Raw genomic sequence first — 27,903 nt, 5'->3', positions numbered from 1 at the left:
TTAACTTTGTAGAATCAAAAATCAAATCTCAGCTTTTTTGCTCAAAAATGATGGATACCAATGTATAGGACCTTGTGTTTTCTCCTTCTTTCCTGTTTTCTTTCTCTCTCCTTTCTCTTTCCCTACCTCTTTTCTGTCTGCCTCATTTCCTCTTCCCTTCCCTTGCTTCCTTCTCCCTTCCTGAGTTCCTTCCTCCCTACCTACCTTCTTTTCCTTCCTTCTTCCTTTTAACACCACCCTCCCCATCCCCATTTGGGTTAAGCAAATTTCTCAAGGCTCTTTATATTTAATATGACTGAGCCAATTTCCATATGGCTATTTCTTGAAGGCATTTTTAGTGTGTGTGTGTATGTGTCTGTGTGTGTGTGTGTGTGTGTGTGTGTGTGTGTGTGTGTTCACTTCCCTGTGTGATCTAAGTGACAGCAGGACTTTCAGGTATTTTCATGGGAAACAGCTGACACGTGGGCTTCTAGGCTATCTACATTGTGTTGTGAAGGGTTATTTTTAAAAGTTAAATATCCGAACGGCTTCTAGGCACATTTGTGGAATTCCTAGAGATGGAAATAATCAGGAAATACCAGGCATGTTAGCAGGCCTACTGTTCAAGGACCAGTTGAGAGGTGATTGGCCTGACATGTAAGGCCAGCACTGGAGGACTCAGGGCCAGCTCCGGGAGCTTGCTGCTTCTTATTACAGTCTATTCCTTTGATCTTTCCTGGTGGAGAACTTTCCAACACTGCCTATGATTTTAAATCTGAAAATAGAGACCAAAGAGTATAAGTATCAGTAGACAAGGCTGGACCTTGGGGACATGCTCAAAAAGGCAAGAAATAGGCTGCCCCTTCCATCACCATTTCATCCAGGCAATGACTAGATGGCAAAAAGCAAATTCAATTCAATATGCTAAAGAGAATAATAAAATGATTACCACTTACACTCTGCTGTTTATAACTGACTTTATATGCATTTATTAAATATGATGAGAATGGCCCATTCTGTGGGACAGAATAAAAGCAAAAACTGATTAACAGTGGATCTTGCTTTCCAAGGACTGCCATTGAGAAAGGAAGTTTGTCAGCCATGTGCATGCTGGCACAGACTCTGTCCTGTCCCACAAATACTGACTACACAACAGGAGGGCAAGAGAGCTCAAGGGGAGAGAGACCATTTAGATGGACATGACTGTGAGAGGGATAGACTGAAGTGTGTTCTGAAGGCGATTAGTCATTGTGTTAGAGACCAAAAGGAGGTAGACAGTAACAAGACAGATTTGAAATGTGAAGTGCAGCCAGCTTATGAAGAGTCCAGATTGGGTCAATCCAGTTCTGCATAAGTGGGAAGTCATTTCTTCATTATAGAGGAGGAAGTAAGTGCCATGGCTAGATACACTTTTCAGCAAATCAGTATGGTGGAAGTAGCATGAGCTTGGCGGGCAAGCCCAGCTGGAGACTCCTTCCTGGGCCTACAGAAGACATTACACTAGGACTTTCAGGAGAGACTTACCAGGATAAAATTGAGGTTTGCAAGTGCTCAAATATGGTACTAAAATGGGAGAATCCATTAATATATGCTTAAGGTTTCAATAAGCTATGTAGAAAGGATGAGCACATTTACATGGGATGTCGCAGGCATTTAGTTTAGCTTGTTCATCAGAAGATAAATATTAGGGTTGCCAGTCTTTAGAGAGTCTCATTTATGCAAGTTCTTGTTTTTATAGTGATAATTCCTTGCTAGAGTTCCCCCTTCTTCCTTTTCCATCTCTCCTCTAGATGACAAAGAAGAAAAGGATTTACACTTCAGTGGTGTCCTTCAATCCCCTGGATCTAGAGAAATCTGGAGCTGGAGAATTTGTGATTTCATCTTTTAGTTGGGTTAGAACCCAGATGACTTCCCTGGATGATTTGCTGCCTCTGAGTACCTTTTAGAGAGTCACAGCTCTTGGCATCTCCGCCAAACCCATCATCAAATCCCTACATAGAGTCTGCTCTGTATCCTAAACAGTGAGGTCACTCTGTGTATCTCCACTGAGAAACAAAGGCAGACCTGCTGACTCTACTCAGCTGCCTGTGTCCTCCATAGGACTGAAACCATTTCTGCATCTCTTGCAAGTTGTGCAAAATCAAAGCCCAATTTAGACTTCTTCACCCAGTCGCTGCTTGGGCACCCATTTCATGCTGTTCCCCTGACAGCAGTGCTGCCACTCCATGTCAGGGTAGGAGACCCTTGTACTGTGCTTTGCTGTTAGAATTCCAAATGAGAAGTTGGGAAATCCTCCCTCCCTCCCTCCTTCCTTTCTTCCCTCTGTCCCTCCCTTCCTCTTCGTCTCCCTCTCTCCCTACTCTCTCTCAGCATTTATCTTAATGACTGATTTGTTTGGTATATAGAAATTAGGGTCCACAATCTACAAAACTGTGTATTCAAATTCTTTGCCTCTTTACCTTCCTCTTGTCCACAGCAGACCAGTTGCGGGGACTACCCTACCCCCAGTATGATAATCTTTAATCTTTAGAGCCTGTTCATCATAGATACCAAGATGATTGTAGAGACAGCATTGTCAGCGACAAAGAAAGAACCTAGCAAAACAGCTATTTCTACCCTACAAAAAAGCATGATCTTGCAGAAACTATAAAGACCACTTAGCACAACTGGCACGTGTCTTACAGAGTAGCAGCATCTCTCCATCCCTGTCCTAATCAGCAAAAGCCAGATCCAATTCCATTAACAATGGCATATACCAACAGAGAGATGCATAATCTTAACATGTAGTGATAAATTCTTTTAAAAATTAAACAGTATGACTATTTGTGTGGTGATGGGGTGTGGGGGGTGGGAGTGCACATACCATGCCATGTGAAGAGGTCACAGGACAACTCTGTAGACTCAGTTTTATATTTCCATCTTCACTTACATTCTGGAGCTTGAACTCAGGTTGTCAGTGCAGCAAGCACTTTTACCCACTGAACCAAGCACCTTGCCCTCCCAGTGAAATCTTCTTGTGGTACAGTGCTCCATTAGTTATGAGACAGCAATGTAGAAGGCATGACTACATTGGGTAAGGGGTAGGGATAACCAGCAATGAAAGGCCAGAGAAAACCACAGTGGGATAGGAATGGAATAGCGGGAGTGATGCCTAGCTCAGCAGGCAGCAGCAGAGAAGGATTTTCCATCCCTTGTAGCAGCAGAGCTGAATGCAGATGAACAACAGTCACCTCAGCAGAATCAATGGCCATCAAGACTGGTATCAGGGATAACTTAACTAGTCCATGGGTCTGACAATAGGGTTGTATGGAAGTCACTTTAGAGTTGGAAGAACTGGATTTCTAGAAGTGGGACTTGAAACTATCCTGGAAAGCATGATCTGTAAGAGCTGGGAAAGGGCCATCAAGGTAGAGCACACAGCATCAGGAAGGGCTTCGTCTATAACCTGATTAAGTCAACCCCTTCCTGTCTCCATGCCTTCCTCTGAGTCTGTCTCTCTGCATTGTCATAATGTTGCAATGTTGGGGTTCAAGTAAAGATATGTGAGTATAGAGAGAAAAACAGAAAGGAAAAAAGAAAAAGACTTAGAAGGACTACAGTGTCCATGGTAAATCAGAGCCACACCCATCTGTGGGGAAACCACTACATGTTTGGTGCTGTCTCCTGCTCTGGTTCCCAGCTCCTCATCTGTCCTCTGGTAGGTGTCAATGATACTTTGACCTTCCTCCACTTTAAGACCTCTCATTTGCCAGGGCTATATGCCATTTTCCCCTTAACGCTCCTCAGTTAGTCCTGCTGGATGCCCCATAAAGACCTCCCTGGAATCCCAAAGAAACTACCTTCTAACTCTAGAGCTCGGTATTGGTCAATATTTCAGGGAGGAGAGGTCACTGTATGAAAAGGAGATCTTTAGCACATTAATTCAGGGCCTGAAGAAGGGGGTATTTCTAGCCAGGATGTCCATACTGTTCTCAGATTTCCAGGAGCTTGGGGATGATGTCTCCAGACATCCCTGACTCCAGTCACCTCTGGTGACATTGCTACAAAAAGTGGGGCTTCTGTCAGACAGAATGTCTCCTCTTGCCCTTCTGTCAGTGTCCCTACCTCTGCTGCTGCTCCCTCCTATTTCAGCCATTCCTCCCCACATGCCCTGTGCAGTTCCCTGTCACAACCATTGTTTCACTTGGAAACCTTACCTCTGTTTATTTACTCATCCCGGCAGAAAAACTGGATGTGGAAAGAGCTGGTATCCTATTGTGTTTAGGGTTTTGTCTCCTGATATTTCTAGGGTTTCAAGGACAATGAAAAGAAAGATCAGCCTTCACTTTCCCAGCAACCATCCATGTGTCCCCCAGACCCTCATACATTCATTGTTTAAAAATTACATTTCTCTCTGGGACATTTACATCTGCTAGTAGTCATCAAAGGAGTCATAAGAGTTCCTGAGCCTCTCCCAGAGAGAGAGAGAAAGAGCACCCCCAATTCCCTTATAGTCACCCTTGAGTTGTCATTGCTTCTTTTTGCTTACTCATCCTCCATCTGGAAGTGGCTTCTCTCCTCTCAGGTGCTGGGTCCTCTTTGGCCTTTGCTCATGCCATGAAGACCCCAATAGAAATTTAGAAGAAGGCATCGTATATACAAGACCGCAGCTCCCTCACTGGTCAGTGTCTCCCTGCTCAGCTGCTCTTAGGATCTACCTTTGTTCTTCCTCATCAGAGGAATTCCCTATTGTCCCCTTCCTTATGTGTCTGCCTGTGTAGTGGAGAATCCTCATGAGAACCTTTTATTCTTTAAGGAATCCCTGCTAGCTTGTCTACAATTCAGTAAAATCTAACTTCCAATTCCTAAGTCAAACTTTGTGCAAAGGATTAGAAACATCTCTCTCTTATTTCATTGTTTTTCCCTGTTTCTTGTATTTTCTTCCTGCATGTGTGGGAGTGAATTGTGTGGGTGCACAAATGAGGACTTGAAGTTGATGTTGGGAACCATACTCATTGCACCTCTACTGTATGCATTGAAGCAGGGTCTCTCAGTCAAACCCAGAATACACTGATTTAGCTAGCCAGCTTGCTCTGAGGATCCCCTGTCTCTGCCTTCAGAGGCTGTGATTACAGGCCACCACCACACCCACTGGGCATTTATGTTGTTGTCTAGGGCTCCAAACCCCCTACATCCTTGCTCAGCAAGTGTTTTAACTGCTGAGTCATCTCCTGATCTCCAGCAGTATCTCTTAAATAAAAATGAGAATCCATCAGCCTAACCTGCCTTTCTTAGTCAGTAAAAGACTTAGTAGATTTTATTTTTCAGAATGAAAATTAAGTTGGAGGTATTTCTGAAGTGATTGTCCAATGACTTCCCTGGTGAGATGGATCTCACAGACCCATACACAGTACTTAACACTTCTTTTATGTTCACTTGGGAGCCTGTCAGTTTCCTTTACTGAATATAATTGGGATGTGTCCTAAAGGAATAAAGCCTCTCCTTAGCACTAGAGGGATGTAGACTTCTATCTCTTACATAAGCAATTCTTTGGGAAAGGACAGGAGTTTGGAGTTGTGTGTGTGTGTGTGTGTGTGTGTTTATTGTGAATTTCAGAACAAGTTTGAATAACTCATAAATTCAAGAGGAAACAGCAAGGTGACAAAGTCCCAAGATGGCATGTGTAACCAGTGTACTGAAATGTTAAACCAGTGTATTAAAATCTAGACTTGCCATGCACACAGAGAAAACTGTGTTACTTTTCTCCAGTCACTGGAGACCAAGTATTGATGCTTTCTTTTCTTTTCTTTCTTTCTTTCTTTCTTTCTTTCTTTCTTTCTTTCTTTCTTTTTCTTTTTTTGATTTTTTGAGACAGGGTTTCTCTGTGTAGCTTTGGAGCCTATCCTGGCACTCTCTCTGGAGACCAGGCTGGCCTCAAACTCACAGAGATCTGCCTGCCTCTGCCTCCCGAGTGCTGGGATTAAACGAGTGCGCCACCAATGCCCAGTGATGCTTTCTATAATCTTCTTTTCCCTTGGGAAATCAAGTTCATTCCAAACTTTTAATCAGATTCTACAACTCTTGGGTGATGCTTAAGAGTGGAATACAACACCTACTCTTGTTTAACCTCTGGTCTTATTATCCACTTTAAAATTATTCTGCTTCATTCTACCCACTGATAAGCAACCATTCATTCAGAAACTTGGGGAACAGATGAAATATGGCCTGCTGCTGTTGTAAAACTAGCTCCTCTTCTTCCTCTGTGTTAGCTCCTTTATATCAAAGGAGAAGAGGGCTTCTAGGGAAAAGAGCAAATGCCTTTCCTGAATAGACACTCACTCCTCTCTGTGCTGCCTGCTGCAGTTTAACTAATAACAATACAGCTAGTGATTAGAAATCACATCCCAGTGCCAGTAATACCTATTAATATCTACCATCTATCTGTTCATATCTATCATCTATCATCCTATCTATCTATCATCCTATCTATCTATCTACCTCTTCTATTTCCTATCTGCCTGTCTGTCTTATCTATTAACTTAATTGCAAAATTGGATGAAATAGCTATTTTCTTTCATGGCAGCCATCATCTGAAAGATTATAGCTCCTAGGAACAAGACTGTCTTAATCTCCCCCAAGTCCACCTGTTAATGTAGTCTCTAGCTTCCCAGGAGAAGCAGAGAACTTCTCAGAACCTTAGTTTTAGTGGTTAGACTGTAAGATGAACGTGTGTTGACTTTTCTCTGTTCTTTTTCTTTGTTTTTGGTTTCCTATGGACACCTCCTTTCCTGTTAACAGAGTGGAGGTAAGAATCTATTATTATTTCAATGTTTCATGTCACGTGTGGTTTTTATTCGATACACCAATGATTTGTCTACTAAGCACTATAAACTTTTTGAACATTTCTAACGTCTAAAACTGTTTAATATTTTGTAAGATAATAAATGAAGGTAACAGTAGTAATGTCAACTGAATATTTTTGGTGTGTCAGACACTCTATGTAAGTTATTTGTATCCTCAAGATATCCCTGCCACATAGGGACCATGATTGCCTCCATTTTCAGAAAAGAAGCTGGGAAAATCTTCTCACGGGAAACTCATTTAGGTAGAAATGAGGCCATTTGAAATGCAATTCAATACTGTCTCCAAAACTCTCCTCCTTGTGTTTTTCCAAGAGATGAAAAATATTAACTCAGAAGTTTTTATCTCTATTGTTTCATACTAAATTGACTTTCATAAAAATTCTATGTGGTAACCTGGTATAAAAGTTCCTGGCTCTAATCCTAGCACCCCAAAAGCTGAGTCAGGAGGATCAGACGTTTAAGACAAGACTGGACTGTGTAGTGTATTTGGGGATAGCCTGGGATACATACTGAATCTGAGGCCAATCTGTACTACATGACACTTTGTCTCAAGACAAACAAATAAAAGAAAAAAATCAATTTGCCATGTGTGGTGGTGTCTACTTGTCAGACACCAAAGGCTAAAACAGAAGGATCGGAGTTCAAAACCAGCCTTGGCTTAAGGAAACACTGTCTCAGAAAACAAAAACAAAAACAACAACAAAAAAAAAAAACAGGTGATAAACCATAAAAGCTTTGAAAATTACATGATGTGGCATGAGTACAAATGATTAATCCATAATAGCAATACTGACCATTGCAGTTAGTGTCATGGTACCTGTTCTCATTTCAACATTGCAGAGACTTTAGGGAGAGGTGTTATTGTTCATACTTTTTCATACAAGGAACCAGATGCAGCAAGGGTTGCTAGGCTACACAGGTCACAAAGTGCTAGGCCTCCATTGACGTTTGGGCAGACAGACTCCAGAACTCAGACTCATAACCGCTGCACAGTGTCCTATCAAGAAGACCAGAAACTGAGAAAAATTTAACTCTAGACACTGATTTGAATTTCATGGAGTGAAATAATTCAATACACAATAAAGTGTGGTTCCTTCTAAATCTCATCTCTGGATATATGGCTGTGACATTCTGTTGTGAGGTATACTGTTAATTATTAAGTGTTTCTCATAGTTCTTAGTGGCAGTGTACTGACTCTTCAGAACTTGACAGTGAAGCTCAGTACCTACTGAAGGGATATATGATGTAAGTACAGTACGAGTTGAACTATAATCCATTTAATAATGAAGACACACACACATCACCTTTTGTTCCCAGACTGTTAACATAACTGCTCTTGGTGCCACTTTTAAAACCAAGTACTCTATTCCTGGTTTTAGAAATGGAGACACAAAACCAATCTTACTGCCCTGGAGTAAGTCTGCCTATGACCCTGGAGGATTTATATTTTCCTGCACATGAAGATTAATTGTAGGACAGTGTGATACTGGAATCATTAATTCCAAGGGCTTAAAGACTAGACATAGATCATATCCATGCAAGTGAATTCAAATAAAGAAGTTTAAGCATGTTAGTAGATAAATGTGCTAGTCAAAGAATAACTTCTAACTGGATGTGGTAATGATGCAGCCTCAGAAGGCTGAGACTGAAGATTGTGAAGTTTTGAGGCCATCTTAGGCAACAAAGTGAGACCACGTCTCAAAAAATAAAAAGAACCACCCCATCCACTTTTCTCTTGTGATAATGTAATACTCTCAAACTCTGCTGTTAGGGAGAAAATCACTGGTTTTGTAGTTTTCAACTTAGAAATTTTTATTAGTCTTTAAGTGGTTGTGTCTATAGACAAAAAGATCCACTTTTAGAAATCTATTTTAAGGTAATAATAAGGCTTATGAACACTAGTCACAGCTGCCCACATTCATGAATATATCAACACATGTATCTTCTGATAAAGGAAACTGATTAGAAGCTCTGTTTTTTAAGATACATGCAAAGGTTTATAATATGCTATGAGATGAAACTGCAGGATGAAAAAACATATTTACAGCTCAATTCTGATATTTCTGTATATAAAGAACACAACCTATTTGCACAAGTATGTAATATATAAATTACCTGTCAATAGTACTGATATAATCCATGTTTAGTTTTTTTCTTTGAGAATGTCATATGGTTTATTTTTATTATATTCACTCCCTGTTTCCCAATTCCTCTTAGATCCTCCCACTCCTTACCCTCCCAACCTCATATTCTTTCTCTGTTTTGGCTTCTGGAAGAGACAAAATCAATTTTCTCCAATTTTTTTTGTTTTTTAATAAGAAGTGTTTCTTCTTGGTACTATTGTGCATTTTGTATAGAAAACAGCTCTTAGCTTTTTCTCACAGGAAGCACGAGAGGTCATGTCCTCCTCACTGAGGACACTGCGCTTGGCAGTTCAGCAAAGTGACATTTGATCAGTATGCTACAGCGGAGGTTGGCTAACATTTTCTATAAAGGGTCAGATATTAATATATTCACTCAGTGAGCCATACAGACATTATTAAAACTGCCCAGCCTTCTGGTTTAGCACAAAACAGCCATGGGACGTGTATAAACAAGCACAATTGCTTCTTTTTAAGTAAAACTTCATTTGTGGACATGCATTTGATGCTCATGTAGTTTTCATGCATCATTAAATAGTCTTCTCTTAAGTTTTTACAACCACTTAAAATGTAGATATCATTCTTAGCTCTCAGGAGAAAATAAAAAGTCTGTAAAACAAAAGCATAAGCTTTAAAATATGAAGGACTTGAATTCAGTCACACACAGCTTGAAGAGAACATTTATAGGTCATTTTGACTAGTGATAATATAATGATGTATAGTATTCTTTAAAAAAAAATCACTGAATACATTTTAACTGTTCTCACCACAAATGATAATATGCATCTGAGATAATATATATGTTTTTTAATTCAACTTAGCCATTCCATGATATGTGCAAAGTTCAAAGCATCATGTCATACATACTATACAAAACTCCTGTCAATTAAGTGTTAGTTAAAAAGAAAATTTTGCTTAAACAAAAGACTGAAAAAATGTCACTTACTTTGAAAAAACAGTGCCCCTCATGTGAGGGTACATATATGTGAACATTTAAAATTGGTTTTAAATATATGTAATTATGAGTAGCCATAATTGACCACATTCCAAGTTTTAAAATATTATCAAAAGTCATTAGGTCCTTTTTGAATCTGGGTATTTCTTTTTAAGAATTGAGTCTGACTGGTCTTGAGTTATATTTGCTGGCCTCTGCCAGTGGATCCAGAACAGACATGAAGCAGCTGCTTTGAAGACAGAGAATGGCTCAGAACCTTGGCCATCACCTTTGTAGGGGAAATGCAGCAGTTGCTATGAAAAGGAAGATCCAAGGACAGGGACAGCTATCGAGTGTACTTCCACTACAGTAGGGGATATCATAAACCAAACAGGACATAGCTGGCCCTCTGCATTTGCCTTTGGACAAAGTTCAAAGGGAAGAGGTGGTGCCTCCTTCATGGAAACAGGAAGGTAGTATTTCACAATGTATTCAGACTTGTCTTAGTAGAGAGGAAAGGAAGGAAGAATCACACGAATGTTTTATTTGACTTCAGGGCCGTCCTTCATAAGAGAAGGCAAATGAGGGATCTGGGATCTATTACCTGTTCTTGCCACTACAGAAGGTGTGCAGCCAGGTTTGGGTTGTCAGGTAATACAGGAATGGGTACGATGTGCAACATTGACTTGTACGTTTAAGAGATGGCCTACCAGAACAGTGCAGAATGATCAGCATTCTGTAAAGGAAGCTCTGCGAAAGGACATGTGATAGGTAGGGTTTTAGTGGGGGGGGGTAGGGGAGGAGGGGAGGGAGAGGGAACTGGGATTGACATGTAAAACAATCTTGTTTCTAATTCAAATAAAAACAATATCAGGAAAAAAACTTAAAGTTCCTTGGACAATTATTTCATAACCATTCCAATAAGATAGGTTAAAATAGTAGTGTAAATATTATGTCCTTCATGTATGTGAAATGGCAACCAAAAAAAGGAAGCTCTGCAACCTCTGCCCCAGTGTTCAAAAGAGCAACAGAACCAGCTGCTCGTAAGACTGCCACACATCATCAGGAACCGTGTTAGTCACACAGCTTTTGGTGGCAGTGTAAAAGCCCACAGAAAACATGGGCAGGGAGGCTCTCTTCTCACCTTGACTCCCAGTTCTTGCTGGGAGCACCATTTGGGGTTCTTCTTATTATTACTTAATGATAGATTTAGAAATTCTGCGGACTAAATAATTCAATTTGCCTCCATATCTGATATCTAAAATTGGATAGCTGTGTAAAATTCAAATTTTTTAAGTATCTTCTAAAAAGAAGGAAAAAAAAGTTAAAATGCCAAAACTGTGACTAGGCAGTTCATAGGTAGTTAGAGGGTGATCTCTAGAAATATATGATGTATCTCTATATACATTAATAATGTTTATATATAATACATTTTCATACGCTTGGGCTGTGGATCTAATCAAAGCATATGTGTGCTACCTAAAGCATTCAAAACCTTTTCAACTCCCTTCTCTTGCTCTTTTATTCTTTGATTACTAATTCCTTATTTCTGAGGCCATTTTTATTAGTTTTCTGCAGTGTCTTTTTCTTTTCCAAACATTCAATTAAAGGAAAATCACCAATGTGTGTTATATGTCTGTGATGATGGAAAAACAAAAATTAACTTCACTAAGTAATTAACACTTGATATTAGAGCCTGGAAAAGTAGTGCTGAGGCCAAAGACAGTGAGAATTATTTAACTATTACAGGGTTCTTTTTTTCCTGCTCTTATTTACTCTCTCATTTTACCAAGATATAGTATTATGTGAGTCCCTTGGCAAACCAGGATGGGCTACTTCTGGTTATTTGTTATTAGTCTATCTTTTTGAGCTATAGTAACCATGATTCTGTGTGTGTGTGTGTGTGTGTGTGTGTGTGTGTGTGTGTGTGTGTGTGTGTGTGTGTGTGTGTGTGTGTTTGTGTGTGTGTGTGCCACCACAGATTGGGTTTCCTAAGTGGCTTATTTTCTTATTTAGGGCTTTTTATCTTAAATATCCCCTATGAATTAAATGCACATTAATGATCCTGCTGGCTAATTAGCAAATGACCCAGCCAAATTGAAGCTATCTTATGAAACATGATTTTATTTGGATTCATTGTGTTTTGTCCTCATGTGTTTGTTTCAAAGAGCTGACAGTGTTGGTTTATAGAGTACCAATTCTTCAAATTCAAATAGTGTCCCCCAGCCATTTAAAAGTTCACAAATTTCAGCGTGTTGAATGTCCTTACTCTAAATCTTTCATAGAATGGTAGTGTAAGGCTAAGATAGTGACTGGGATCTTATGAAAACCATAAGAATACAAAAGATCATGATGGTACCGACATGTGATAAACATTCAATAACTTTCAGTTAGCCTATGAGTTATTATTGTCCATATAAACAAGTGACAAAGCCAAGATGGGAATGTACTAAACATTTCAGGTACTTAGCCTTGGTAAAATCAATTGCTGCTGACTTTCTCTGTGGGGGCAATTGATATGATCTCTCCTGTGTTATCCATCACAATGAATGTTTATATCCATTTATGTGCAAGAAGTATGTGAGCTGACTGTAGTAAGAACCATCGTTCTGTATAAAACATAAACAACAGAATGCCTGAATTCCCTCAGCTCTTGACCATTTCCAAAGCTTTCCACAGCCTCAGTTATGTAGAAATGACACCATTGCTGCTGGAAATGGGGAGAATGTTCATTTGAAACATTTCAACACATTTGCCAGGACAGTCTCTCCCTACTTCTGTGATGCAGATGTGAGAGGTGGCGGAGGCAGGATGGATGCCAAGAAATTGCATATGACTGGTTACACTGTTCCTGGCTTCTTTCAGTAAATCACAGAAAGACAACAAAGGCTACTGCGCCCAGTACAGAGGGGAGGTGTGTGATGCAGTCCTGGCGAAAGATGCTCTTGTCTTTTTCAACACCTCCTACTCAGACCCTGAGGAGGCCCAAGAGCTGCTGATCCACACTGCATGGAATGAACTGAAGGCTGTGAGCCCACTCTGCCGACCAGCTGCGGAAGCCCTGCTGTGTAACCACCTCTTCCAAGAGTGTAGCCCTGGAATGGTACCTACTCCCATGCCCATTTGCAGGTAAAACTTTGAAAATGAGTAAGAAAAATTCCATTCTTTGTCTGTATCCCAACAGTTTGCAAAAGAAGACACTGTCATGAGCAGTAGGGCTGGCAAAATTCGCCATTCATCCAAAAGAAGTAATTAAAAGGACGAAATTTCTCCAATTTAAGTCATTGATGGCAATCTATTTTACAAATACTCTGGATGTGCAGAAAATATTAGAGTCTGGCTTAGCCAAAAAGTGTCTTGCACGCCACAAAAGAGCCCTGAGGTGTATGTGTGCATATGCGCACACACAAACAAAATTCCCTACTTGATAGAGACATAGGCCACCTGTTGTATTCTCTCTGTGTGTGCATATGCACACATGTGCACGCATGTGCTCATGTGTATGCTATACAAGCCTGGGCTGCAGCCAAGCCCTTTAGTATTTTAATTATTTTCCCTCTTAAATTGTTTTCTCCTCTTATTATCAGCCCCAATAGTCTTAATTTGGAACTACCAAATTGATGCAATTTGTCCTAGTAAGTCCTAACAAACGTTAACTTCCAAATTCCAATTAGTCCAACTAGTTTTTCTTCAACTCTTCCACTCATTACACAGCCTGTCCAAACTTAACAGCTTTACACTCAGTCATTAGCCTGGCATCTCAGGTAGAAGCACTTATACCCTCCAGCAGAACTCTGATTCTCCAGGGAAGGGCTGGCCAAGGAATCCAGAGCACTCCTGTATACCTTGGCTGGAGCTGCTGCTGTATTCCAGGGAGCAGAGCAAGCACAAATTCAGAGTGTGTGCTTCCTCAAGCCCTGCCCATTAGGCCTGAGATAATGGGCCATGCCTCTTAGTTCCTATGTTCTTTAAGAAATCAGCCTTGTTTCTGTATCTTTTGTTTTTATTTTTAAAGGCTTGGTGATTTTATTTTATGTATATCAATGTTTTTCCTGCATGCATGCATGTGCACCATGTAAGCGACTTATTGGATCCCCTGGAACTACAGTTATAGATGACTGAACCAGCATATGGCTGCTGGGAACTGAACCTGGGTTTTCTGCAATGACAACAAGTGCTCTTTACCTCTGAGCTATCTCTGCAGCCCCTGTACCTTTCTTTTTAATATGAACTTCAAGAGACAATATATCAGGGACTCTGACCTAATTCATTCTAAATTAAAAAAAAAAAACTAAACAAGATAGTAATTCATCTCACAGTATAGTACATTATATCTTATAATGTCTTGCATTATTTATGTCCAAAAAGAATCATTTCAAAAATACTTTTGTAAACAAAGACACTACGATGTGACAGTGTTTCAAAAATACAAAGTTTAAGCCTCACTGAAGATTTGTCTTTAACTAGTTGTGATTCATCAAGTCTTGCCCTCCTTTCAACATTTCAGAGAGTACTGCTTGGCAGTAAAGGAGCTGTTCTGTGCAAAGGAATGGCTGGCGATGGAAGGAAAGACCCACAGAGGACTCTTCAGCTCAGGGATGCATCTCCTCCCGGTGCCAGACTGCAGCAAGCTTCCCAGCATGCACCGGGACCCGATGTCCTGCACAAGACTGCCATATTTAGGTAACAAAGAATTCCCTCCAGACTTCGGAAGTTAAGGAAAATTTACTGTTTTGAGTCAAGTAAGGTGTGTACTTAAGGCTCCTAACATTTTTAGGCTTTCTAGGCTGTTCTAATGTTTTTCGCTTTGCCATCTCCACAGACATAATAGCAGAATCCTAATGCTACCCTAATGATATAGGTTAACATGAAGATGCATTTCATTTGTTGTCAGATAAATCAAAGGGCACGTTTAACCGCTGCTTGGGTCTTGCTTTATTTCATAGAGGATCCTGTGAGTGTAACATATTCTGGGATGTATGGGAAAATGGCTAAGAAACATCTCTTAGTTTGTCAGAGGAATGGCGTAAAGGAATAAATAATCCTCTTTCTTAGCCAACGTTGCGGATTTTTTAAGCATGCAGAAAACAAGCCACATGTTCGTAAACGCTGACCTCACAAAACAAAACCGAGCCCCTGCATGGTGCCGTATGAATTTCATTTGTAAGGATAAAGTTCCCCTAACAGCTGGTTTAATTTCAAAGATGCGCTCTTGACATTTGAATGCTTTTCTGTCACTTGTTTAAATGCTGGCAGGGAAAGTCGCATTTCTTAGCGGTAGCTCGAGGATCTAGGAGATAACGCTTACTTAAAACCAATTTTTATCCTTTCCCCCTCAGATTATAAAAAAGAAAACATAACAAGTAAGTAATTCCGTTTGTGCCTCTGAAATCTTCTGTGTCTGTGAGTGGATTCGTGCATGTATATTTACATTACACTGCCCCGTATCCAGAACAGAATGTACTGAACATCATTAGCACCCCCACTCAGTGGCCGGGCTCATCTCCTCCCCCGGCTTATAGCTTCTAAGTAGAACACAGAGAACGTGACTCTTAGTGAATGGAACAAATGCTATCTCCTTCCTCAAGATGGTCTGCCTCATATGTTTGCAAAATCGGCCAAGTTTAAACGAAGACTTCTGATTCTGCAGCGACAATTTTGTATTACGTAATTATTTTTGGATAGAAACAAGTACTATTTTTTCTCTATTGACCTGTTTTGTGATCTTCATTTGCAACAAATCTTTTTTTTGAGAATAGGTGTACTTTTTTTCTTCTTTTTTCCTAGTCTTCTTTTTTACACAAATTCTATATTAATTTTTATATGCAAATTCTATATTAACTATAGAACCTCTTGTCATTTGGACCAGGGGAGGAAAATGAAAAGGAAATGAATCATCTATAATCCTACTTTTCAGCATATTTTGTTTTAATTCTAAAATTAATCATTCTACTGGTAACAGAAAGTTCTTAGTATGTCATTGGAATCTCATTGTCTTGTGTTTATTTATTAGTAGCTCTTTCAGACTCTCACACAACATATTTTGATAATATTCATTCATTTAATAAACCTCTCTACTCAACTCTTCCCAGACCCACCTCCCTTCCCTACCACCCAGCTTCGTGTCCTTTAAAAATCAAACCATCAAGACCAATTTGTTCCATTGTTGTTGTGTGAAGAATTAGAAATTTCTATGCTTCTTACAAGGTGCTCAAATATAGCAGGTATTTGGGAGGGGTGAGGAACAAATCCACTGTCAGACAAGCATTCTCCATCTGAGCTGTGTCCTAAATACTGGATGTTTTTAGACATTATCACTTTAAGTAGCTCAGGCTAGCCTCAAGCTTTCTATTCTTCTGGAATTGCAGATGTTGCCCTGGCTCAGAGTAATTCTTCATCCATTCTACACACTGACATCAGCTGGAAAGCATCAAAAAGCATAGCTATCTGGGTCCCCCACATAGATATTCTGGTGTATTTGGTGTGGAGTGCAATCTGAGATTTGAGATTCCTCTTAATTTTTTAAATTGATGCATAAAATTGGACATATTTGAGGAGTATTGTGTCATAGTTTAATTCCTGCATTATGTTCAAATAACGCAGATTTGCCTCTCTCCTCATCTACCCATTTACCATTGGGGGGGGGGTAAAAAGAAAACCAAAAAACTCAAAATCCTTTCTTATCTTAATAAAGCATACTGTCCTCTGACTGTGAAATAGAACAAGTATTGGTTTTTGTTTGTTTGGTTGGTTGCTTTTTATTGTTGTCATTGCTTTAGGATAGCCACTTTTCAGTATTGTGTTTGCAATGTTCACAGAAATCATTTTAAAAGGGTCATCTGGAGGGCCAGCAAGGCAGATCGAAGGGCAAAGGCACTTGCTGCTCAACCTGATGGGTCAATCCCTGGGACCCACATGAAGGAGAGAAATAGCTGCTGCAAGTTAGATATTCAGAAGCACAAACTAGCTACAGATACTAATTTCCTTGTCTTTAGAAAACAATTTTATGAGATCATTTGAGACAATTAGCTCCAGCTCTTGTAACGGGATCATTTTCTCTACATTTAGGGGGGGTATGTATGTGCTCTCTGAGCAAGTAGTCTTCTCTGCTATCTTATAGTAGATTAATTCTAGCAAGGAAACTGTCCTGATTACACACACCAACTTGTGTTCCATAGGAATGTATTAAGGCCTCAAATATTGCTCGTTCTATGATTTCTTTTTTAAAAAGATCTTATTGCACTTATTTACTTACTTAGTGTGCATGTACGTGCTTGCGTGTGTGTGTGTGTGTGTGTGTGTGTGTGTGTGTGTGTGTGTGTGTGTGTGTGTACAGGCCAGAATATATCTTGTAAGAGTCAGGAGTCAGTTTTACCATATGGATCCTGGGACTCAAACTCAGTTCACCAGGCTCACTGTTAAATGCCTTTACACACGGCCATCTTGCTGGGCCAGCTTCATGGTTCCTTAGTAAATTTCAAATATCATTTCTAGTTTACTTTGAGAAGCATTTGAAAAAAATTTAAATTCTTCTTTATCTTTGCATTGTTTTTTACATGGGAACTAGAATTTCAGCAGTTTCTGGGTTTGTTTTATTTTAATACCATCTTCTGCTGAAGTTAAATATGTCCTTGAACACGCACGACTTTGCCATATTTACATTACTCTGTGCTAAGCATACTGTTTGTCTCTTCTGTGGGATTTCACATACCTTCCAGGCACACTCAGCAGTGAGCCTGTCTTCTGTTTCAAAGCTTCTGTAGAAAAGAAATGCAATCTGGCTTATTCTGGTAACAGAGAACTGCATCTCTTCCACCCTCTTGTCCTTTCCAACTTTTCTCTTACCACTCATGCACCAGAAGAGTGAATGGCTATGTAGCCCAATCCTGACAAACTGATTAGTGTGGTGGCTCACAGTCTCTCATAAGTCCCCCAACAGTCCTGTGAAAGTAGGTGCCATTAACACGCTCCATTCTATATACTAGTGGGTATGAAAAAGGTCAACCTATTTGCCCCCTCCCCCGTTACCTATGTTGTGTGAGGTTAAGCCAGTACTCAAGCCCCAGTCTATCTGATTCTGGCTCAATCATCAGTGTCTAAGTTTTAAATTGTTACAGCTAAAGCTTCTGTATTACCTTCTTTTTACATTTCCAAGACCTCACATGAAAAGTTGGCCTGGTTGTTCTAACAGATTCCTTCTAAAAAAGATGCTGATGATTTTTCATGTTCCCTAATGAGTGATTAGCTCCCATTGACCACAATGTCCCTAATTCTAAATCATCCAGACAACTTGACAATAAATGTATGCTTTGCTTCTAAAATTCAGTTTCCATAATGCTCAGCTATTATATTAGCCATAAATGAAATGGGGGGGATGGAAGGAGGGAGGAGAGGAGAGTTTGCAAAGAGCTAATATTTTAATCATTTAATCATTTGAAATGTTGATTGGGTTTGTTTCATGGGGATGGAAAAGCTAGAAATACACAGAAATAGAGTTGGAAGTGATTTCTCCCATGGGGAGAACACCTTCGGCATTGTCTCCACAGACATTCCCTCTCCTGGTTTGAATTCACTCCTTTAATTTCAGTCATGTTGAACTGAACTTGGGCCTCTATAGCTTCTAATAGCTGGTGCTTTTTCCAATCCTTTGGCTCACCCTCTATAGCACAGACTTTAAAATACATGGAGATACATGCCCTATCTCCTCGTAGTTTTTTCCTCTTTCCATTAAATGTCCCCAATTTCCAACATTTTCTTTTGTCAGCTGAGTTCCAAAGCCCTTACCTTCATGTCTGCCCTGTTCTTGCAGTAGGAGGATGATGGGTTGTTCCAAACTGAATGCAGTAGACAGAAGGTGATCCAGTGAAAACTAGAATACAGTATTGTCTGTGGTTAAGGCATGTTCTTTCATTAGTGTTGAATAAACTCATGATAATTGCCTAATCATCTCTCTCTACAAGCTTTGGGAGAGGGCAACTCAAATGTAGAGTGTTTGTTGTACAAGCACAATGATGGAAGTTCAAGCCCTGGCACCATGTGAAAGATAACTGGGATGGCATACACTATAATACCAGTGTTGGAGAGGCAGGCACAGGAAGGTTCCTAGGACTCGATTTTGACTTATTTTTGGCTAGTTATTTTTCCACTGTCCTATGAAAGCCAGATCCTAGATTTTTCTTCCCATTACTCATTCTGCCAACCAGTGAACACCTCAGAATACATTTTTCTTGTTCTTTGTTTCTCTGGCATTTAGTTTTCCTTGCAGAGGACTCTCTCTGGATTCTTATTTAGAGAATGTAACAGAGTTGCCAGTCATGTCACCATTATCTATTTAGGTTAAAAAAATACATGTTTTTATTATTACTCTTTATTCTTGTCTTGAAGTCTCTTTCAGATTCAGTTGGTCTTCAGTTAAATGTTTTATGTATTTCCTCAAAGGAGGTCATGAGAGTGAATCACTGAGGTAATGAATAGTATCCAATAGTCCTTTCTTACCGTGAGAACTGAGATGAAGTAGCATGATGGGAAGGTCTTGAGTGGCATTGTATTTCCCTAACCATCCTGTAGATGTAATTGTATCTTTTCTAGCTTCTAGTTTGGAAAGTGCATAGTTTAATGAGTCTGGCTGTGAGTGGGGGAGAGGGGGGTTCTGTCTGGGCAGAGGCTTTCAGATTTTCTCTTTATCAGTGGTGAGTGTCCAGTAGTAATCCTGTCCAATGGTGTGCATCAGACATCTCTTTCTGGCTCCTTACTTAGGAGGTCCTGTTAGGAGGCAGAGATCAGGCCTGGTGGGAATCATAGACATAGACATCATAGACATCATAGACATCAGGATGCAGCTGAGACATCATTCTAATGCACAAAGTTGACCAATCACTGCAGCTGCACCGCTTGAAGCCCTCCTGTGTTTTTTTCTCCACTTGCTGCAGGGCAAAGGCCAAATAACTCCCCTGGGCACATGAGACCTTCTAATGACCCAATGATGATATCTGCATTATCTGTAGAAACTCTCATCTGCAGCAATGAAACTTTGATGTGCACTTTGGGAGAAGTACAACAGCTTGGTTCCAACCCAGGACATGTATTTCTTCTTGGTAAAGCATTATCTCCCCACCCTCATTCCACTCAACTCTTGTAATGCCCCCTATGCCGTTATGTTGGCTTTGGTCTATTAGGATACAATAACAAAGCACAATAGGAGAGCTTGTAAGCCATGGAAGTCTGTTTTTCAGAATTTTGCAAGCTGGCTGTCCGGATTAAGTCACAGACATACCTGGTGTCAGTTGAGGATCATACATATGGCTGCCATAGACATAGCTTCAGATGTCACTATCTTCTCACTGGGCTCTGGAAATCCAAACTCCCATCCTCATTCTTGTGTAGCAAAGTCCTTATCCACCACACCAATTTTCTGATTTTTTTAGAAGAAAACTACCCATATATTTCCTGATTATATCATATCAAATTCACAGATTATATCATTTATCTCCCATATATATATATATATATATATATATATATATATATATATATATATATATATATATAATATGAACACCTTTGTAAAATCCATGAATAAAAATAGACTTTAGTCTGTATGTTTTAGTAGTGATCTCTTACTGTATTTAGAATGAGGAGTTTAGCTGACTCTTTTAAGGCTCCCTTTGGATTGAAAAATGTGGGAGTGACTGTGGACCAGTGTTAGAACCTGGGAAGTCTCATCCCACCACGCCGATCCTTAATAAGGCAAGTGTCCATCAATCTCATGCAGATGTTTACTGCTGTACTGAAGGTCTTTCTGCCCTATATGCCTTCCTGAGACACAGCAATGACCAAGCTTGACCTCTACAGTTCAAAACCACTTGTTTAGTCATGGGTGGGCAGGGGTGTTCACTATTTCCACTCCTAGACTAGCAGTCATTCAGAAATACCCCTTATAACCTACGCCTTCACGAATGCTGTGTTTCAAATGGCCCTGGGCACCCTATGTATTAAAGGTTTTCTTTTGTTCAGCCAGCAGTCGTGAGCTGCCCCCACTACAAACTAAGAAAGCAGACAGGCACTTCCTATAATCTTCACATAAAAAATGCCTTTTTCCAAATGTATTTGGCTCCTGTTGAAATATAGCTTTCTTTTGTGTTTTTGATTTTTTTGTATTAATATCTTCCTGCTTGTGAAACCTATATTTTCTCACTGTATTGGGATCAGTCAGCAATTACTCACTTAGGCCCTTCTAAATCTCTTTCAGATAATCGGTGTGTACCTTTTCTTTTCATGCTAATATATCTGGGTTGCATACTAGCACTATAGCTTCCTTAATGCATTAAAAGTGTTCTCTAGATAGGACATATTGTGATAATTAGACTTTTACCTCTCTCAAGTCTCAAAGAGTGTGATTGTCATTAAACAATGGTTTTAAAAATAATTTCTTGCAGCCGGGTGGTGGTGGCACATGCCTTTAATCCCAGCACTAGGGAGGCAGAGGCAGGTGGATCTCTGTGAGTTTGAGACCAGCCTGGTCTATGAGAGCTAGTTCCAGGACAGCCTCCAAAGTCACAGAGAAACCCTGTCTCGAAAAACCAAAAAAAAAAAAAAAAAAAAAAAAATTCTTGCCTATGGTTCTACTCATATATTTTTATTCATATTTGGTAACTACGTTTTCCTATCATTTCTCTAAGATTTTGAAATGTGGTACATAATTATGTACTATTTTGTTTTTATTGATCTTTGAATTTGTTGAGATAACTTTTCTTAATTGCTACACATGTGGCTTTCTTGTCTTTTTCCAATTAAAATTCCACTCATCAAACCATGTTCTAAATATTTAAATGACTGGAAACTTTACTCATCTCTGTCATTTGTGGTATGTGCAGTCTCACTTAGTAACTTCTGCTTGCTTATGGTATCCTGTGTCCCATTTCCCTTTTGTTCTCAAGAGTTACTGTTGCTTGTCTACAGTCTCAATTCCATTCATTCTCTTCATCATGTGTAACAGGAGATAAAAACATGAGTTTATCAATGAATGCAGTTTTAGGCAAATTTCATACATACCACCACAATTTTTGTGTTCTGAGCCAGGTGGTGGTGGCATACACCTTTAATCCCAGCACTCAGGAGGCAGAGGAGGTGTATCTCAGTGAGTTTCAAGGCAGCCTGGTCTACAGAGTGAGTTTCAGGACAGCCAGGATTGTTTCACAGAGAAACACTGTCTTGAAAACCAAAATAAAATAATAATAAAAAAACCAAAAAACAAAAAGACTTTTGTTTTCTATAACTGTGGCTACTTCAAACTTTTTATTCAGAAAAGGTACAGATCTTTCTTTCTCTTAGTCATCCTGTTGGATTTTATTTAATCTCTCATTATATGCATTTTGGGTGAGAACAGAGAACAGAGCTCTATAATTTATGCTTTTGACATTTACTGAGGTTTATCTTTGTGGCTTGACATCAGCCACATCTATCAGTCTTCCCCAGGTATTTGAAGAAATCATCTCTTTTAGGCTACAAAGTTGATTCTTACCTGTCAAGACTTTTTGGTTGTGTGTAAAATATCTGTTTCCATGGTTTTTTTGTCTTTACTCACTTTACAAAGAAGATTTCAAGGTATTCACAACAAGGTTGTTTAATTATGTCCACCATAGACTGACAAGCAGCAAGTAGCATCTGCTGATTTCAGCACAAATGCAGTCTATTGTTTTCATTGGCCTTTTAAATGGGAGTTTGACAAGAGTTCAAGTTTCAGATGAGTTGACTTCTGCTCATTTATGTTCCAGTGGCTTCATTTTTCATCTTCTTCCTGTCACACACAGACACAGACAGGTGCACTTGCACACACCCGTACATGCACACGCACACGCACACGCACACACACAAGCTCGGCTGAGAGTTCTCACCTTCAGTCTCATTGTGTGAAAATATTTTTAGTGCATAATTTTCCAAGTGCTGTCAGTCACAGATAGCACATAGGAAGCCTAAGCCTGGGGCTTACATTTCTTTTAGAAAAAAAGTGTATTTCTCCTCTGAGTCTCCTCTTCCTTGCAAATGAACCTTATTGGATTCCTAATAGTAGACTCTATAGACAGATAACTGAGGAGATCCTGATACACTAGCATATTCTTAGCACTGTGGTAGTGAGTGCTTCAGTACAAAAAGTTCTTTTTAAAGGTTCTAAAATAAGCAAAAAGTACTATTGTTTCCTTGCAGCATTCCCATCAATAACATCCTCCAAGCCAAGTGTGGACATTCCAAATATGCCTTCTTCCACCTCTTCCTTGGCTGTCTCGCCTGCATACTCCATGACTCTCATCATCTCTATCATGTCCAGCTTTGCCATTTTTGCTCTTCTTACCATCGCTACTCTTTACTGCTGCCGAAGAAGGAAAGAGTGGAAAAATAAGAAAAGGTGAGATTCCAGGTGAAGCCCATCACAAGTTTTGCCTCATGACCCACATACTCAGTTTTGGAATTGGTGATTATAAGAGGAGTATCTATCACACCACCATTGCCTCACTAATATTCATACCCTGGTTTTAAAATTATACACCCCTACCTTGAACTTTAAAAAGGTCGAATTACCTAAGTCGGTTTCTACGACAGAGAAAACTTAAGCATTGATGCAAATGGCTACTCTGTCTTCTCTCACTGCTGCTACTGACATGTATAGTGACAAAGTGTGCCTCTTGACTGGAGACCAAGCAATATACTTCATTGTTCTCAAGCCCAAGAATCCTCGGCTGTCTTAGTATTATATACTCTATGTATTTCTAAATATCCTTAAGGATCTAGGTCAAAGGTCATTCTTGATCTTGCCTCTCTCACCCACAGAGAGTCAGCAGCAGTGACCCTCACCACATTGCCTTCTGAGCTCCTACTGGACAGACTCCATCCCAACCCCATGTACCAGAGGATGCCACTCCTTCTGAATCCCAAGTTGCTCAGCCTGGAGTATCCCAGAAATAACATTGAATATGTCAGAGACATTGGAGAGGGAGCATTCGGAAGGGTCTTTCAAGCAAGGTAAAATTAAACATGGGGGGCAAGGAGGAATCTCTGTTGAAATTCACTATCCTTGACAAATTGCTAGATCATTATACTGATCTGCTGTGTATAAAACTGTTATCAAGTTACTTATTTCTTTATATCATTTGTTTGTATTGAATGCTGTTACGATAAATCTTTTTGTCAAAAGCTGCTGCGCCCCACCACCATGTGTGCGCTCTGCGCCAGCCGCCTGCCCGAGTTAGGCACAAATAAATACATAGAAACTTGTATTAGGTTTAAAGCTGTTTGGCCAATGACTAGGATTCCTCATCTGTTAGCTCAGTCTTAACTATCATAAATCTATATATGTTATAAGACTTATCTTATCAGATGCCTTATTGGCGTCCCCCCTTGTCGGTGGATCACATCCTGCCATTGGAGGAGGAAGGGAAAAAAGGGGCCCTTCCTGTTTCTCCTTAAATATGAGTCTCCTTGCTATGTCACTTCTTGTCTGGATCAGCACTTCTCTACTACATTTCCCAGAATCCTCTTTGACTCCTAGTTCCGTCTAACTTGCTATCTCATTGGCCAAACAGTATTTTATTTAACAATCAATAAGATAAACATACACAGTAATACATTCCCCATCAGAATGCTATTTTTGAATATTTATTTTTTTATTTTACATGGGTTGATGTTTTGCCTGCATGTATATATTGTACTATGTAGGTGCAATGCCCTCAGAGGTCAGAGGAGGGCATTGGATCCTCTGGAACTGGAGTTACAGATGAAGGTGAGCCACTGTGTGGTTCCTCAAATCAGTCAGTGCTCTGAGACATCTCTCTGACACCACATGCTTTATTGTAAATCTTAATACTGCCCTCCCCCCTTTTTTTTTACTAAAAATAGTATACCTAGAAAGAATGTAATGTGCTGTATTTAAATTTGTAATTTACAGGGGAAATACAATGAGCAGTTTACAAGAAGTTACTAGTAATTCAACCATATTTCCTTTCTAGAAAATAATTTTCTATACATTTTAGTCATAATTTCTTACATTGCTTTAGTAGTAATTCTTATTTACTACTTCCTTTTCTTCTTTCTATTGTTCTCTGCTTCATTTAACGTTTCCTTTGAATTAGTGTTTAAAACTCAGAATTTGACTTCTGTAGACATTAAATAGACATCCATGGAGTAACAAAACAGAAAGGAAAATGTAAATATTCTAAAATCACTGAGTTCAAGAAAGAGGTGTATATTACCGTCAATCATAGCTCATTTCTCGACTTTGTGTGAAATGGAATAAAATACCCATTCTGTGTGGACGCAGCTCTACAGATACAAAGTGGGCAACAAGATATGCAGTTGGATTTAATCACCAGTGACAGTCTTGAACTTAAGCAAGCATAGCCCTGCTTCCACTTAAAGTAGCCTTGATATTGGGGTTACATTTAAAATGGAAAGTCTCACACACTTACTGCGAGATTGACAAAATGCAATTTTAGTCTATGGGGGGAACATAAAAGCAGTCAGCCCTAGTCTCAGCCCTCAAAAAATTTAGATTCAGGCTAATCAGTAGGGGATTATAATTTAAATGTTAGGACTCCTATCTATCTATCTATCTATCTATCTATCTATCTATCTATCTATCTATCTATCTCTGTGTGTGTGTGTGTATCTTCTAGTTGGTAAACAATGCATTGTCAAACATAATCTATATTGAAAATAACTAGTGGATTTCCTAATTGGCATACAGAAGTCTAAGCATGACTTACTGTGTCATCTTCCTTCAGTTTGTGGCTCTGAAAAGGCTGCATAAGCCTGGTGATGGGCTATATAAATGTGAGTAAATACAATCAAGGGATATAAACATCCCCGTCTTTGGTTTATCTCTCAGGGCTCCAGGCTTACTTCCTTACGAACCCTTCACTATGGTGGCTGTGAAGATGCTCAAGGAGGAGGCCTCGGCAGACATGCAAGCTGACTTTCAGAGGGAAGCAGCCCTCATGGCAGAGTTTGACAACCCCAACATCGTGAAGCTCTTAGGTATGGAAATGCAACTGCAGAAAAATTGTTCATCGGCAAAGAGGTTTCCTAAGCTTTTCTTCCTTCATACTTCACTTATTTATTCTTTGGTCTCTCTCCCTGGTATGTGGGATATGTCTCTCTCTCTTCCTTTCCCAGTTTAGCTGCTTCATCTACTTCCTGACACACCTTCTACCCCAGCTTTCAGCACACTCTGCTTCCTTTAATTCCATCACTTCTGACTGTCTTGGTCATTGCTGCCTCTTTTCTGGTTAGAAATTTTTTCAAGTGTCTCCACATGAAGAAAATTTCCTTGACAATAATTCACCATCACAAAATTATTTATTAGTTCACCATCATAAGGTCTAAAAATATGAATATCTCATTTGTCCATTTTATCTTTTCTTAAATCAGAACATTACGATTTAAATCATATTTTTGTTCATTGTTGTGTCCCCATTTCATCACAGATCCATAAATTTAACAAGTATTCACTGACTAGTTTATATAATTACATAGAAATAAATAAACATGTTAACATTGTCTGGCTTTGTGAAGCTTACGTTCTTTTCAGGAGCCAGCAGGAGTAAACATGTGTAAATGTGGCCTATATGCCTCTGACTTGTTTTAAAACTCAAAGTCAAGGAAGACTGTTTGGAATATGAGATACTATCTTTGAAGACTTCAGTGGACATATGACATTTGTGTAAGAGAATGGCAGAGTGGATAGACTGGAGAATGAGACACTCCTGCACAGGCCCCATGGAAAACTTATCTAGTCCTTAGAGAACACCAGACTGGGCTGGGAAGAGGGTGCTCTGTGCATGGCACCCACTGCACTAACATGAGGGCCTGCCTTTGGATATCCTGCACTCACGTAAAGCCTGGGTATGGTGACACATGTTTGTAAGTCCCAACACTGGGGAAGTAGAGACAAGAAGATCTCTGGGACTTGAAGCCAACCTTCATAACAGGATTGGTGAGCTCCAGGATCAGTGAGAGATTCTGTCTCAAGAAATTAAAGTGGGGAGCAAGTAAGCAATTGACATTGGTGTCTATACTCATACACATACATGTGCAGACATATCTATACACACATATACTCTTACACACAAACATAAACTTGTGTATACACACACACACACACACTCAGAGAGAGAGAGACAGACAGACAGAGACAGAGACAGAGACAGAGACAGAGACAGAGACAGAATAAAAAGTGATGGGGATGGTTTGAGAGAGTTATGTAAGACTATATCCCATGGTAAGTGCAGTGGGGTAGTTGGGAGATCATGCAAGGCCTTCACACAAAGAACTAAAGAATACTGAGAGTGGGAGAAATAGTCTTCCTCAGGGAAGAGCTCACCAACTCTTATCCAATATCAAATGGTCAGCCTTGACAATATACATACAAATAACATCATACAGACTGACCAGGCATTACATTATTTAGCCCTATGTATGGTGTGTGTGTGTGTGTGTGTGTGTGTGTGTGTGTGTGTGTGTGTGTGTGTGTGTGTAAAATAACAATTAGTGAAAAAGAGGCTGTGAATTTGAAATGAATAAATTTGAAAGTAAAGAAGAGGAAATGATGTAACTATAGTAGAATCTCAAGAATTAAAGAAAAAAACCCTGACTTACTGTAAGTAAAATGGGAATCAAATGGAAAGTCTGAGCCAAAAAGTGCCAGGCCATGGCATGACATGATCCACATTTTCCCCAGGATGTCTCTGACTGATTTGCTAAGCAGAGTTGAAGGGAAGGCAATGAAAACAAGGAGACAGTGAATGGGGTCTTTCAGTACACAGAAAAAGAAGATGTTGGCATGGGTCAGGAGAAATGGTGAGGTAATGAGAAGAAGGGACTGGGGTCTGTGTGCAATTCAAAGGCAGAGCCAAATAATCCCTTGATAGAGCAAATGTGAATTGTGCAACAAGGAAGACAGACAAGGAGAAGACCACACATTTTATTTAGGTTTTGTTGAATTCTGGAGTGAGGATAT

General features: G+C 39.6%; 1 protein-coding gene across 8 annotated transcripts in view; it reads left to right on the top strand.

Annotated features, from left to right (window-relative positions):
* The window catches only part of Musk (muscle associated receptor tyrosine kinase), an 83,763-nt gene that overhangs the window by 49,286 nt on the left and 6,574 nt on the right, over positions 1-27,903 (top strand). For 2 of the 8 annotated variants that reach the window (XM_027403034.2, XM_027403032.2), the window contains 7 exons: positions 6,757-6,763; positions 12,762-13,025; positions 14,404-14,579; positions 15,236-15,259; positions 23,100-23,298; positions 23,721-23,912; positions 25,774-25,922. In XM_027403034.2, coding sequence (XP_027258835.1) covers positions 6,757-6,763; positions 12,762-13,025; positions 14,404-14,579; positions 15,236-15,259; positions 23,100-23,298; positions 23,721-23,912; positions 25,774-25,922 — 1,011 coding nt within the window. Of the gene's footprint in view, positions 1-1,736; positions 1,759-3,791; positions 3,818-6,723; positions 6,764-12,761; positions 13,026-14,403; positions 14,580-15,235; positions 15,260-23,099; positions 23,299-23,720; positions 23,913-25,773; positions 25,923-27,903 lie in introns of all 8 variants that reach the window. The other 6 variants (XM_027403035.2, XM_027403033.2, XM_027403037.2 and 3 more) reach the window with 4 other exon arrangements.

Source organism: Cricetulus griseus, chromosome 2 (assembly GCF_003668045.3).
Source record: "Cricetulus griseus strain 17A/GY chromosome 2, alternate assembly CriGri-PICRH-1.0, whole genome shotgun sequence".
Classification (NCBI taxonomy): domain Eukaryota; kingdom Metazoa; phylum Chordata; class Mammalia; order Rodentia; family Cricetidae; genus Cricetulus; species Cricetulus griseus.
This window is presented reverse-complemented; position numbering and strand designations above follow the sequence as displayed.